This window comes from Dromiciops gliroides, chromosome 1, assembly GCF_019393635.1.
Source record: "Dromiciops gliroides isolate mDroGli1 chromosome 1, mDroGli1.pri, whole genome shotgun sequence".
Taxonomy (NCBI): Eukaryota; Metazoa; Chordata; class Mammalia; order Microbiotheria; family Microbiotheriidae; genus Dromiciops; species Dromiciops gliroides.
In genome coordinates, this window is record NC_057861.1 from 341635835 (window position 1) to 341649592 (window position 13758).

A 13758-nucleotide genomic window follows, 5' to 3' on the forward strand; every position below is an offset into this window, starting at 1 on the left:
GCTCAGGGATAGGGTCAAACACTTAGGAAGCTTTATCTGTCATAGGCATTAATGAAGCACTGTACCTTCTAAACCCCATGTACTTGTCCAATAATAACTGGTTACAAGTATTGTTAGCAATTGCTGTAATTTGCAAAGGCTTTCAGGCATGTTTGTTGCTCTTGATGATTCACAGCACTCAAATCATCACCATGTCTTCTCTAGTCATTCTTTGCACTACTGTGGTCAAGCACTGACCAAACATGACAAGGAGCTAGGTTTAGGTTTCCCTCAGGCCTTTTTGCTAGGAACAGACTTTACTTGCTCTTTGCACTAATGAAAGGTAATGCTGACACTTGTCTCATTTGCACTCAGGGCTTAACTTGAGCTCCTATAGACTTCAGGCTCAGAACTTGTTTTCTTTTCCCTTCTTAGGTCCAAGAACGTTTAAGGTGAAGGGGCTTCACTTTTTCCTGTACTGGTGACATCTTCTCAGAATAATGTTTTTAAATGCAAAAAAAAAAAAAAGAAAAGAAAAGAAAGTAAATTAAATTAAATACATAGAATTACAAAGGAAACCAATTATGTTCAAATACAGTCATCAAAACATTGCTTTAAAAAAAAATTCATGGATTCCAGGTTAAGAACCCCCTGTTTTAGAATAAATGTGAGAAGAGAGATTGAAATATATTTTCCTTTTCATGCTAGAAGGAGAATGAGCATAGATCAGAAAGATTTCATAGAAACACATTGGATCATAGCAACATAGATTTATGGCTGGGAGGGAACTTAGAGGTGAACTTGTTCAAATCCCTCATTTTATAGGTAAGGCAAAGGACTAAAGAGATTAGGTGATTACCCCAATTGTCACCCAAGTGGCAGAGATAGGATTTTAATTGGGGTTCTCTGACTACAAATCCACTAACTTCTTTCAATGCCCCATGCTGCCTGTCTTTCTATTTCCTTTTGTCTTTCCTCATTGTAATTCCATCTGAACCAAATTGGCTTTGAGAATCTTCACTATAACAGCTTCTGAAGATTGCCAGGGAGGGGGAACTTACCTAAGATAGTGCAGTCCAGGTCTACTGACTTCTGATTATTACAAAAGATTTCCTGACATGAAGCCTAGTTTGGTCTCTTTGCAACTCCCAAACATTTTGGCCCTCTGGGGCCAAACGGAATAAATCTAACCCCTCCTTCATCTGACCTCCCTTCAAATATTTGAAGACAGTTATCATATCTCCTCTGAGACTTCTCTTCTCCAGAGTAAATATCCTCAGTGTCTTTAAAGTGATCCTCATAGGATATGAACTCAAAACCATTCAATGCCTGGCAAACAGTAAGTACTTAATAAATGCTTGTTGATTGATTAACTGTCCATCCCTGTCTGCCTTCCTCTGGATACTTCAGCTTATACATAGCTTTAAAGTGAGGTATGTAGAACTAAATAGAATACTCCAAGTGAGGTCTGATGAAGGCACGTTTCCTTGGAATTACCATTCCATATTTCTGGAAGCTATTCTCCCCCCAACCCCTCCCCGCCCTTTGAATGAAGGTCAATTTACATCATTTTTTTCACTACCACCATATTCCATTGCTGACACAAACTAGCTTGAAATTCAGTAAAATCCCTAGAGATAGATAGATAGATAGATAGATAGATAGATAGATAGATAGATAGATAGATAGATAGATAGATGATAGATAGATAGATAGATAGATAGATAGATAGATAGATAGATAGATAGATAGATAGATAGATAGATGATAGATAGATAGATAGATAGATAATTTTTTTCAGATTAGCTAGGTGGCACAGTGGATAGAGTGCCTAGCCTGGAGTGAGCAAGACATCTTCCTGAATTCAAATCCAACCTCAGTCACTTACTAGCTGTCTGATCCTGGACAAGTCACCTAACCCTGTTTACCTCAGTTTCCTCATCTTTAAAATGAGCCAGAGAAGAAAATGGCAAGCCATTCCATTATCTTTGCCAAGAAAAATCCAAATGGGGTCTTGAAAAGTCAGACATGACTGAACAATAACAATTGTTTTCAAAATAACTCCGGTCAAACTAAACATCTCCATGTTATACCTTTGGAATTAACTTTTGTGTATCAAAGTGTAAGACTTTAGATTGGATTTCACCTCAACAGAATTAGCCCAATGCTTTAGCAGTCAAGATCATTTTGGATCCTAACTGCCATCCTGTGGGTTAAGTAAACCTCTCAACTTTGTTTCAGCTACAAATTTAATGAGCATATTATCTCAGCCTTTACCTGAGTCATGAATAATATTGTTAAACCTCTGTGCTAAGTACAGTTCCCTGGGATATAGCTCTGGAGACCTGATCCTGGCCACCCAACTAATTCTGAATTTGTCTGTGCTTAGTCTTTCCCTCTCCGTCTTCTCCAAAGAGTCTTATAATAGACTTTATTAAAAGCTGCACTAAAATCTAGACAAACTGTATGCACAGTAATCCTATCAAACAAGGAAATGAACTGGGTCTGGCATCACCTGTTTTCATGTGCTTCTCTCCCTACATAGATGTTTGTCAATCATCTCTTTAATGACTCATTGTGGAATTTCCCCAGTAATTGAAGTAAACGTCTGTGATTGTATTTTAAAGGCAATTTTATAGAGCTGGAAAACATTGATTTTACCCATGATGTTAGCACCAGTTGTACTTAAAAAAATAACCTGATACATCTTTCTTGTACATTGATTTATTTGGTTATATTTCATTGGTGTCGTTCTTTTATTCTTCAACTGAAAATGGGAGGATTTGCTATCAAATATGTTGGGGTGCGAGGGAATCTGAGGCAGAGCATTTTGCTCTTGCAGAAAACTGCCAGGTGAGATCTGATCTCTGGCAAACATACCTTTCTAGCAGTCTGGGCCAGGGCTCCTGGCTGTTTGCCTACTAGGATCATGGGGAAGAGTAAATCTAAAAATAATGAAAGAAAAACTTTCAGTTTACCTATGAGGTAAAGTACATAACCAAAAAAAGAAATCTTTCAAACCTCAGCTGTTGGAAGTTCAAACTTCCCTTCAATCAGAGGAAGGTAAAAGGCAGCTCAAATCTTGCCCTGACATTAAACAGAGAATCTGTGCAGTTCTGAGGCCCAAGTTCTATGCTCAGTCTTATCTTCCCCTTTCCCCACCCAGCCCTAAGATTCTGAAGTAAGTTATGTCTATAAAAGAAGTTCCACAGCTTCTCCTGCGGAGGAGCAGATTTCAACATATGCCTATCTAAGTGCTCCTTGATCTTATCCCCGTATGTACATGTTACAGCTGCAATCGCAGGCTGCCCTAGTTACCTCTTTGCTTCCAGGTGAAATTGAAGTTGATTAGAATCTCTGAAGCTTTAATAGGACCCTGGTCCCTTAGAGATTACTTCTTTCCCTGTGTGCCCTGATGGCACTTGAGATCCGTCAAAGTGTGCTTCTATTAATGGCCCCTTTGAGGTAAACTTCAGGATACTAGAGACAGGACATTTTCAATGGAGTAGCCTGATCTTTGGAAATATCTTTACTTTCAGTCTCAGCACAAACTGATCACCTCCCCCCACCCCAAGTTTCACCCTTTGAGATCTAGCGATATGGATGCTAGGGAGAAGGAAGTTTTAAAATCTGCTTTACCTAAATGTTGTGCATTCCAATAACACTGTATTTTATCCATTTTTAATGTATAACCTATTTCTGCAAAATCACCCAAAAGTTTTGTCAAATGTGTTCATTAAATTTGTGATCTTTCCCAGATACTTATAGCAGATTTTCTATACTTCACATTGGTTGAAGTTTGACAGGGCAGACTGGGGCATAGCTTTTTGTTGCTTAAAAATAGGAATGAAGGAGAATGACATATTTGCAATGATATGCTGTGTTGGGCTAAAGAGATGAGCATTATATAAGTGGTAAATATATAAGGAGGTAAAGAGAAACTGGAGAACATCCTGAAAAACCTCAGGAAACAAAAGATCACATGTTCGGGTCTCACTATAGCAAATATCATTATCTGTGTGATCCAGTTCATGCCTTAATTGAAAAAAAAAAGATTTAGCTATGACACTGGACAATATTTATAAGTTTACATTATCACTCAGAAATAATGGCATGGGACCTCACTAAAAAGTGTTACCCGAGCATATTTTACAAATAATTCCTCTGTATAAATATGAATAATAGAAACATTAAAAATAAAAAAATAGCAAGAAAAAAATGCCTCCTAATATCCTTTCTATCTATGAAATTATTTCTAACCATGTGTCAAACAGATGACATGTAGGTGTTTGCAGATGAGTCTGTGGTGGCACATCCACGTGCTCAGCTGAGTCTATTTGGCACACAGATGTTCCAAGGGGTCTTTGATAGCTAGGAAGCCCTGGACCAGATTTTAGAGGGGAAATCATCCACAGATGTTTTACAAAGAGAGAAACCAACCTATTGCCAATAAATTAGTCAAATTTACAGTTCCCTAGATCAAGCCTCTCTTCTGAAGTGTAAATTATTAGGATAGGGAAAGAATCAGAGGAATCCAGTATTCAGAGGTGGAAAGCTCAGTTCTGGGTGCCTTTGGCAAACTGATTTCCTTCCTTCTATGAAAATATCACCAAGAAAAGTGAATCACATTTTGAATACTCACCAAGAAATGGAGACTCAATTCACTTGTACAGGTGTTCATTAAGCATTTATCATGTCGAGGGTGCTAGAAGTACAAAGACAAAATGAAAACATTCCCTGATCTTAAGTAGCTTACGTTTTACCAGTAGGATAACTTATACATAGATAACTAAAATCAAAATAATTTAAGAAAGGAGAGGACATTAACAAGTAGGCAGATCGGGAAAGCCTTCCCATAGGAGTTAGCACCTGTAAAAGAATAATTCAAGTTTTACTGTAATATTGTCCTCAGAATCCATGCCTTGGGCATGTGTTTAATGTAAGACAGGCCTGTCTTGACGTCTACTAACAAAACCTCCTTAGATGAAGTTCCCATTGGACATGCCTTATATAAACCCCCAAAGTAGAAAGAAGCTTCATTATAGAAATAAAAAAGGTGGTGCTTTTGCATACTTCAATTCTGAAGAACCCATAGCACTATATGCTAACTGCACACCTACTCAATAATGCTTACATAATTGCCATGAAGCAAATAATGAACATTAGCTATCATTAATTTATGGAAAAAACCAACAACAATCAAACATTGGTTGAAGGGACCTAAGACAAATCTTACGGTCATCCAGCACCCAAGTCAGGAATGAAGTTTGCAAGCCTGATTCACAGGTAAAAGCTTTATCCAATTATAGATTCTGACTTTTTAGAACAAAACATTATAGTATCTAAAGGGTATCACAAGACCCTCTAATCCAAGCAATTTAAAATCTCAGATGTACAAAGAGAGATATCTTGAAATTCTTGCAAGGAATCATAATTTTTTAAAAACTCATATGATGTTACTTCTATGAGAAGATTAGGAATCACTTTTTAAACAAATATAAATAAAAAAGAATTCTGAAAGAAGTGGGTTAGTAATAATATTTCAAACAACTGGGAGACTGAGTTTATTTTTCTCCATTAAAAATGTTAACCCATTTAATTCTAAAATGAAATCTTGGTTGCCCTATGCTAATTATGCTTGAGTATCTTGTTATCTCTTCCAAAGTTTGTTGGTCAGACATTAGACAATTTTGTGTAAAAAAAAAATTCTCTCTGGGGATTATACTTTTAGTTTCAGTGTATGGTGTTCTGGATTCATGAAGCACTAACTGGAATAAACCAGTCAGTTAAAATTAATATAACTCTTTCTATATATGCCTCAATAAACATCCTATGCCTAATGAATCATTATGGCATGGAGGGACCTTTGAGTCTTCAAAGTCTATTTAGTAAAACTTAAGTCCTGACAATTTCTATGAAAGAAGAAAAACTTTGCATGAAAGGTAGACCAACTATGAGAGAACCAGCCTAGCTAAGTGACAGAAAGGTTTACCACAAAAAGGTTTTTCACTTCAGACAGTTTTATGACCAGAGTGGCTACTGAAATAGCTAAAACAACACAATGATCCTCAGGCCTATGCAGCCTCCTGATTCAGTGGTAGAAGGATAGTGGAAAAGGAGGGTTTGCCCTGTATAAACTCAACATTTTTGCCCAATGACCAAGTTGAGTTTTTTTAATATTTCTTTTTAAAATTGTCAGTTCCAAATTCTCTACCTCTCTCCAATTGTTCCTCTACCCATTGAGAAGGCAAGAAATATGGTGTCCATTACACATGTGAAGTCATACAAAATATATTTCCATATTAGCAATGTTCCAAAATAAACACAAGAAAAATAAGGAAAATGAAAGAAAATATATTTTAATCTTTACTCAGAGTTCATCAGGTCTCTCACTCTAGAGGTAGATATCATTTTTCATTGTGAGTCATTTGGAAAAACTATTTCATGAGACAGTTGGTCACTTTGCTTTGCAGTCCCATGGATTAGCATAATCCATGTATTAGCTTCTGTTCTAAAATTTGTTACAAAGAATGAAGAAGTAGAGAAATTATCAGAAGAACTTGATGGGATGCTCCAAATCAAATAGATATATGTCTAAATACTTGTTGAATGTAGTATGAAGGTGGGCATGGGTAGCATGGTGAATAGTTATGTTGGAGAATATGGGTCTATGTAAAAAAAGACAAGAATATGGGTCTATTTAAAAAAATGCAAGTTAAAGGCTTATTAATGACTCATAAACCTCACATCATGAATTCTTTCTTCAAGAAGAGGATGAGAGGCAGCCAGATGGCGCAGTGGGGGGCAGCTAGATGGCACAGTGGATAAGCACCAGTCCTGGATTCAGGAGTACCTGAGTTCAAATCTGGCCTCAGACACTTACTAGCTGTGTGACCCTGGGCAAGTCACTTAACCCCAATCGCCTCACCAAAAAATAAATAAATGAATGAAAAAAAAAAAGAAGAGAATGAGAAGATACTGAATATATCAAGTATCCATTTCTTTTTAAAGATATAGACTATTTTTTGAGGAATGTTTATTTTTTTAAATTCTATTTTTATTCAAATAAAATTATTTTCTCTTTTGTTCCACTTCCCCTCTGCATTCAAAAAGAGGGGGAAAACCCCTCTATTAACAAATATGCACGGTCAAGAAAAACAAATCCCCACAGGTCCAAAAGTGAATGTTTTAATGTATATCCTGAGACCCTCACCTTTCTCTCAGTAGCTAAGTTGCATACTTCATAATTTGACAACTGGCATAATGTTCAGTCACTGTGTTATTCAGGGTTCTTCAATGTTTAAAAATTTCAAAGTTCTTACCTTATAAATTCTCCTTTTTGTTCTACTTCACTATACATAAATTCATCCAAACTTTCCCATAATCGATTAATTGATAACATCTTTTTTTTTTTAGTGAAGCAATTGGGGGTTAAGTGACTTGCCCAGGGTCACATAGCTAGTAAGTGTTAAGTGTCTGAGGCCAAATTTGAACTCAGGTCCTCCTGAATCCAGGGCTGGTGCTCTATCCACTGTGCCACCTAGCTGCCCCATAAATTGATTACATGTTAACATACAAGTATTGACTGGATACTAATATGGAAGTCATGTTAAAACCAGGTGTTTGTATATAGTCAGATCATACACTATTAAGATAAAAGGTCAAAAATAATTTTTAAGAGATTAGAAATATCAGATAATAAATAGAAGATATGGTCTGTGATTTCAGAAAATTAATCCATACCTGTTCAAAAGAAGCTGTTTACCCTGAAGAAATGAAAAAATGAATAAAAGTGAATGCATGGATCCTATTAAGATTCCTTAGAAAAAATTAACTAATGATCAAGAGTCTAGAAAAGGTCCCAGACCCAATTCACTCATGGGTTTGAGGCCTGTTGGTTACCCTCAACCTGGTTTAGCCATTCTGCCTAGGTGGACTTACTGGGATGTGGACTGTGCATGCTCCAGCTCCCAGGAGCCTCAGGTGAGAGAATATATGTAGATGAATTGTTGAGGAAAACAATAAATTGAAAGTGAAAGAGATCGGCAAGAATTTCTGTAACTATCAGTTCTCATCAACAATACTGGTAGAACCCACATATTTGAAATGTAACATGTCAATATACAACAATAATGATAACAAAACAATAATAGCTGATATGGTATAGTGGATAGAGATGTGATATCAGATCAAAAAATGTAGATTTAATTCTTGTTTTTAACACATTATATTCGTAAAACCATGAGCAAGGCACTTAACTATTCAGTGTACTCTCCTCAGAAACTATTACTTTTGTATTTTCCCCCAGCATCTAGAAGAATATCTTACACATCATAGGCACTTATTGTTTATTGAATTAAATTAATAATAGTCTATGTGCCTTCTTTTTAACATTATTAAAATATTTGTGAGAATGGAATATGAATTCAACAGAAATATCCTCAATAAAAACATTAAAAAAGAACAGGTAAGATTTTGAAGATTTTTCTTTAGCAGACCACATCTTCACAGTCACATGCAAACTGAGAGGTATAGAAAAAAATTAAGTATCTATTGTAATGATTTGTTATTTTTTCTTTTTAATATTTGACTCAAGAGAAGAAAATTTAGCCTTACAGGTTCTGCTCAAAGTGCCTCATAACTATATCCTATAATCATGAAAGACTTTATATCAGTCAAACTATAAACATTTAACAAGTGGCTACTATGTGTCAGACATTGTGTTGGGGCACTATAAAAGATGGAAGTGCAGAAATAACTTTGTTCAATAATATATAATAGTTCACAAGTGAAGTGTAAAGGAGGGTCATCTAAGATATTTGTTTTCATGGAGGATGCCCAGTACAGAGTACAAATAGAAGGATAACATATCTGTCAATATTGATGATCTCCAGATACCCCTGTTCATGGATGGCATTTTGAGGGTTGCATCAAAATACAGATCACTAGAAAATCTCTTCTGTGAGAGCCATGATCATTTAGAATGATAAGTTTAATCAACAATATAGGAAATTAAGTAAATGAAAAATATAGCCCAGATGATAATATGCAATTGAATAAGTCTTTATTCAGTTAGTTGCATACTGAAGAGATGCTACATATAGATCATGAACTAAGCCAAAAACTGAGTGGGAGGAAGAGTTAGAGTTGAATCTCATTTCAGAAATGACACAGTTCTTTCAATTATCCCAAGCTGTTTACTGTCACAAAATTCCATTTATTAATATTAACATTATTTAGGTGTTGCTTTATATCTGTGAATCATGGCAGCCATGCACTCTAAAGAATCAAAATTCTAGGTGGCTCAAATGACAAAGCCATGTATAAGGAGGAAGCAGAATATTACCAATAATAATTATTCTACAAATGGTTATTAAATCATCATGAGTATCATGACTGTCAAAGAAGATAAACATTCATGTGGTGGGAGTGAGAGATAACAAATTGATCTTCCAGGTACTGTACTCATAAAATATCAAAAGATCTAGGGGGTGGCTTCCAATGTGTTGGGGTGAGACCTATGAACAGGTTATAAAAAAGATATGGACAAGAATCACAAGGATGAAAAGGCATGGATATGGTCGTGACCTGAAGCAATGGAGGGAATTCTCACATCAAAGAAATCTTCGTTGCATTGAAATATCAAAGTCTAAGTCACCAGCCTAAAGTGCCAACAAATGTAATTACAACTCAGGGATTATGGACAAAGATGTCTGTAGGTAAATTGTCAAATAAACCATTAGTACCTTGGTCATCCCTTTGTTCTTTGCAGAATCATGAAAAAAGAAACTTTCAGTGAAAAAGGCAGGGCTTGCTATAAGAAAAAAAAGAGCTAAAATATTGCTTTCTCCCTCCTTCTTCAAGATTTACCCTGGACTACATTCCCCAATCCTAACTATATTTCCTCTACCTTGGCAGAACAACAACAATAACAACCACCATCATCTCTCTTTATCAAATTAATTTTTTATTATTTTTAAAAAATCTTTTAGTGAGGCAATTGGGGTTAAGTGACTTGCCCAGGGTCACACAACTAGTAAGTGTTAAGTGTCTGAGGCTGGATTTGAACTCAGGTACTCCTGATTCCAGGGCCGGTGCTCTATCCACTGCGCCATCTAGCTGCCCCGGAAATTTTTTTACTTTTTTATTTTCTTTTTTAGTGTCAAATTAATTTTTTAAAAGGAGATGAAGAATGTAAACTCTAGAAACTATAGTTTGATAAGTGAGCAGAAACAGGAGAACATTGCAAACAGTAACAGCAACATTGTGTGGTGATCAGCAATGATTGACAGCTCTTCTCAGCAATACAATGATCCAAGACAATTCCACAAGACTCATGATGGAAAATTCTATCTACATTCAGGAAAAGAACTATGAAGTCTGAATGGAGATCAAAGCATATTCTTTTCACCATTTTTTTTGTTTTCTTTTGTGACTTTTCCCTTTTGTTCTGTTTCTTCTTTCAGAACATGACTAATGTGGAAATATGCTTACATGATTGCACATGTATAACCTGTATCACATTGATTGCCATCTTGGTGAGGAGGGATGGGAGGGAGAAAAAAATTTGAACTCAATATCATATTTAAAAAATGAATGGGTCTATTTGGCCCCAGAGAACAGAAGCATGGGTGAAAGGTGGAAATTGCAAAGAGGAAAATTTAGGCTTAACATCAAGAAAAATTTTCTGACAGTTGAAGCATGTTCAGCTGTACAATGTGCTCTTTGAGAGAAGGCAGGCTCCTTCTCATTGTAGGTCACCAAGCACAGACTGGATAACCACTTGTCATATATGTTATATTTGGGATTCCTTTGGGGTATTAGTTGGATTAGATGGCTATGAAGGTACTTTCTAAATCTCCAGTTTTATGATTCTGTGAACTGGTAATAGTGTGTCCTTATTTGAAAATATGTGTTAATTTGCTTAATGTAACAGAGGTCACTCATAAATGCAACAGAAAACAAACAAACAAAATGAATGGGGGCAGCTAGGTGGCTCAGTGGATAGAGCACTGGCCCAGAATTCAGGATGACCTGAGTTGAAATCTGGACTCAGATATTTAGTAGCTGTGTGACCCTGGGCAAGTCCCTTAATATATTAAAAAAAAAATGAATTTCGAAAACTATCTTTATAAGTAATTTGAAAAATTACTATTGAAGAAAGAAACTATAACTTGAATTTTATTTCTATCAAAATTCTAGAGTCTGTTTTCAAAGGGACAGGGATAGTTAATAAACTAGAAAAGGAAGAACTAATCACAATGAACCAGAATTCCATGTTAAAGTACCTGTTCTCCAATCTTCTGATTTTGTCTTCACTAATTCTGGTAGGTCATTCTTCATGTCTATAGTGCATTCCATCCTCATCTTTGTCTTTGTAAATTTTCTTCCTTCAGCGTTCATGTCAGTCACCATCTTTTCCATGAGGCAAACCCATTATTTCCAGGTGTTTTGTTTTTTTCTAGAACATAGAAGAACAAGCCAAATTCCCCTTCCATGTGACAACTGGAAGGTGATATGGGAACCTGTCTTGGTTGCCCTCCTGTAAATACACACACACACACACACACACAAATATATATATATATGTATATGTTTATATGTATATATACATATGTGTGTGTGTGTGTGTGTGTGTGTGTGTGTGTGTGTGTGTGTGTGTGTGTATATATATCAGCTTGTTGGTATCCTTTCAAAAACATGATGCCCAGGATCAGTGAATTGGTCTTGATGTATTCTGAGTAAAATAGAGTGTAGCAAAATAATACTTCTAAAACTAGGCTTCTATTGCAAATACCTTCTAGACTAATATTACAGTGGTGACTCATCTTGGACTTATTAAAACCTGTAGGTTTTTTTTTCATGTGGATAGTAATCTAGCCACATCTCCTTGGTCTATTTGTACAGTTGATTGTTTTGAATACAAGTGAAGGAATTTATATTTATTCCTTTTAAATTACATTTTATTAACTACAACCTGTTGTTCCAATTTGTAAAGATCTTTGGGGTTGCCATTTCTGTCATGTCATGAATTAGTTCTTCTTCCTAACTATAAATGTCACCTATAAATCTAATAAACATACTCATTATACTACCAAAGAATGACACTAAATTCTCAGGAGACTACAGCAAAAGAACATACTGTTGTTTTTCAGGAATGGGTTGAACAGCTCGGCTCAAAGACAGGCAGATGTAGAAGACAAATGCTTGAGATCTATCCAATGGCAGTGCTCTATGCTAAATCTCACAGCCAGTATCTGAGCCAGGATTTGAATCCAGTTCTTCATAATTCAAAGTTCATTATTCCATATCCTACACCACATATTCCTCATTCCCTTGAAATTTGAATTCAGATTCCACTACTCTTTTGATTCTAACTTCTCCATGGATGCTAAGGATCTGTCAATGGCTCAATCTGAAGGTCTTTCCCCACCACTCCCATTCATCACCATTTTTGACCTTTCAACAACAGTTGACATTGTTATGTACTCATACTCTTTTCCCCTGGATTTTGGGTCACTGCTCTTTTCCAGTTCTCCTCTTCCTGATGTCTCTTTTTCATTCATTTCCCTATATAATGGGTACCCCACATCTCTGTCCTTAACCCTCTCATCTCTCTCTACCCTTCCTTGGTAATTTTAACTGCTGTCATTGGTTATCACCTATATGAGGATGGTTAACAAATCAATACGTTGAATATCAATCTCTCCTCTGAACACTGGTCCTACATCCCAAACTGCCTGCTGGGCACCTCCATCTGGATGTCCCATCAGAGTTTCAGACAACATCGTGAAACTAAAATCATTAACTTTTGCTAACCTGCCCCTATTCTCAACCTTGATAATTCTTAGGATAGCACTAACATTCTCCATAAATCAGACTTGAAACCTCAGTCATATTTGATTCTTCTCTCTACTTCATGCTACATGACCAAAGTGTTGTGAAGTCTTGTTGATTCTATGTGCATAACATCTCTCATATCCATTCCTTTTGGGCCATGGTACTTGCTCAGCACCTTACCATCTATTCCAATTGGAATAGCTTCCTGTTGATCTGTTTTTACTCTTTCCCTTTTCTATTTCCTTCTCCACCAAAATATCAAAATAATGTTTCTATGGCACATTCATTTATTGAAAATTTTTAGTTTTTTCCTATTAAATCTAGGATAAAATGGGTATTTCACAGCCTCTGCAATTGAGCTCCAAATTAATTTTCAAGTTATATTTCATGTTACTACCTTTCCCATGCATTCTATGTTGAGGGCAAAATGAACCACTAGCTCTTTTCTAAACTTTTCTAAACATTACATCTCTAGCCTCATTTGCATTTGCAGAAGGTGTCCCTCATGCCTGATATATACTTCTTCATGATAACCTTTTAGTATACTTCTCTTTCAGCAAAGCTCAGCATAGGTGCCACCTCTTCTATTCAGTCTTCCCTAATTGTCCTGCCCCAGTCCTTATTGTTCCTTTTTTCCTTAATTATCTTGCACTTATACATCTAGTTCTAGGGATACAAAGAAACAGTCCCTTCCCTCAAGTAGCTTATAAATTAATGGGAAAGATGTCATGCAAACAACTATGTGTATACAAGAAATATTTTTATGCTCACAATATACAGTTATCCCTTCCACATCACAACTTTCCCCATCGTGGTTTCAATATATTATGGGTCAACATAAGAAATTAAATGGGAATTTGAGGGGAGATTTGCTGGAGTCACAGGAGACTCACAAATGCCAGCAGACAACACAGAAAAAGTTTAGAAACTCAGAAGTTC

General features: G+C 36.0%; 1 protein-coding gene across 1 annotated transcript in view; it reads right to left on the minus strand.

Annotated features, from left to right (window-relative positions):
- LOC122748897 (60S ribosomal protein L32-like) overlaps positions 1-12767 on the minus strand; it is a 30043-nt gene extending 17276 nt beyond the window's left edge. The window contains exons 1-2 of the mRNA XM_043994944.1: positions 12671-12767; positions 2860-2924 (exon numbers count right to left, since the gene is read on the minus strand). Coding sequence (XP_043850879.1) covers positions 2860-2924; positions 12671-12767 — 162 coding nt within the window. The remainder of the gene's footprint in view (positions 1-2859; positions 2925-12670) is intronic.
- Between the last annotated feature and the right edge of the window lie 991 nt (positions 12768-13758).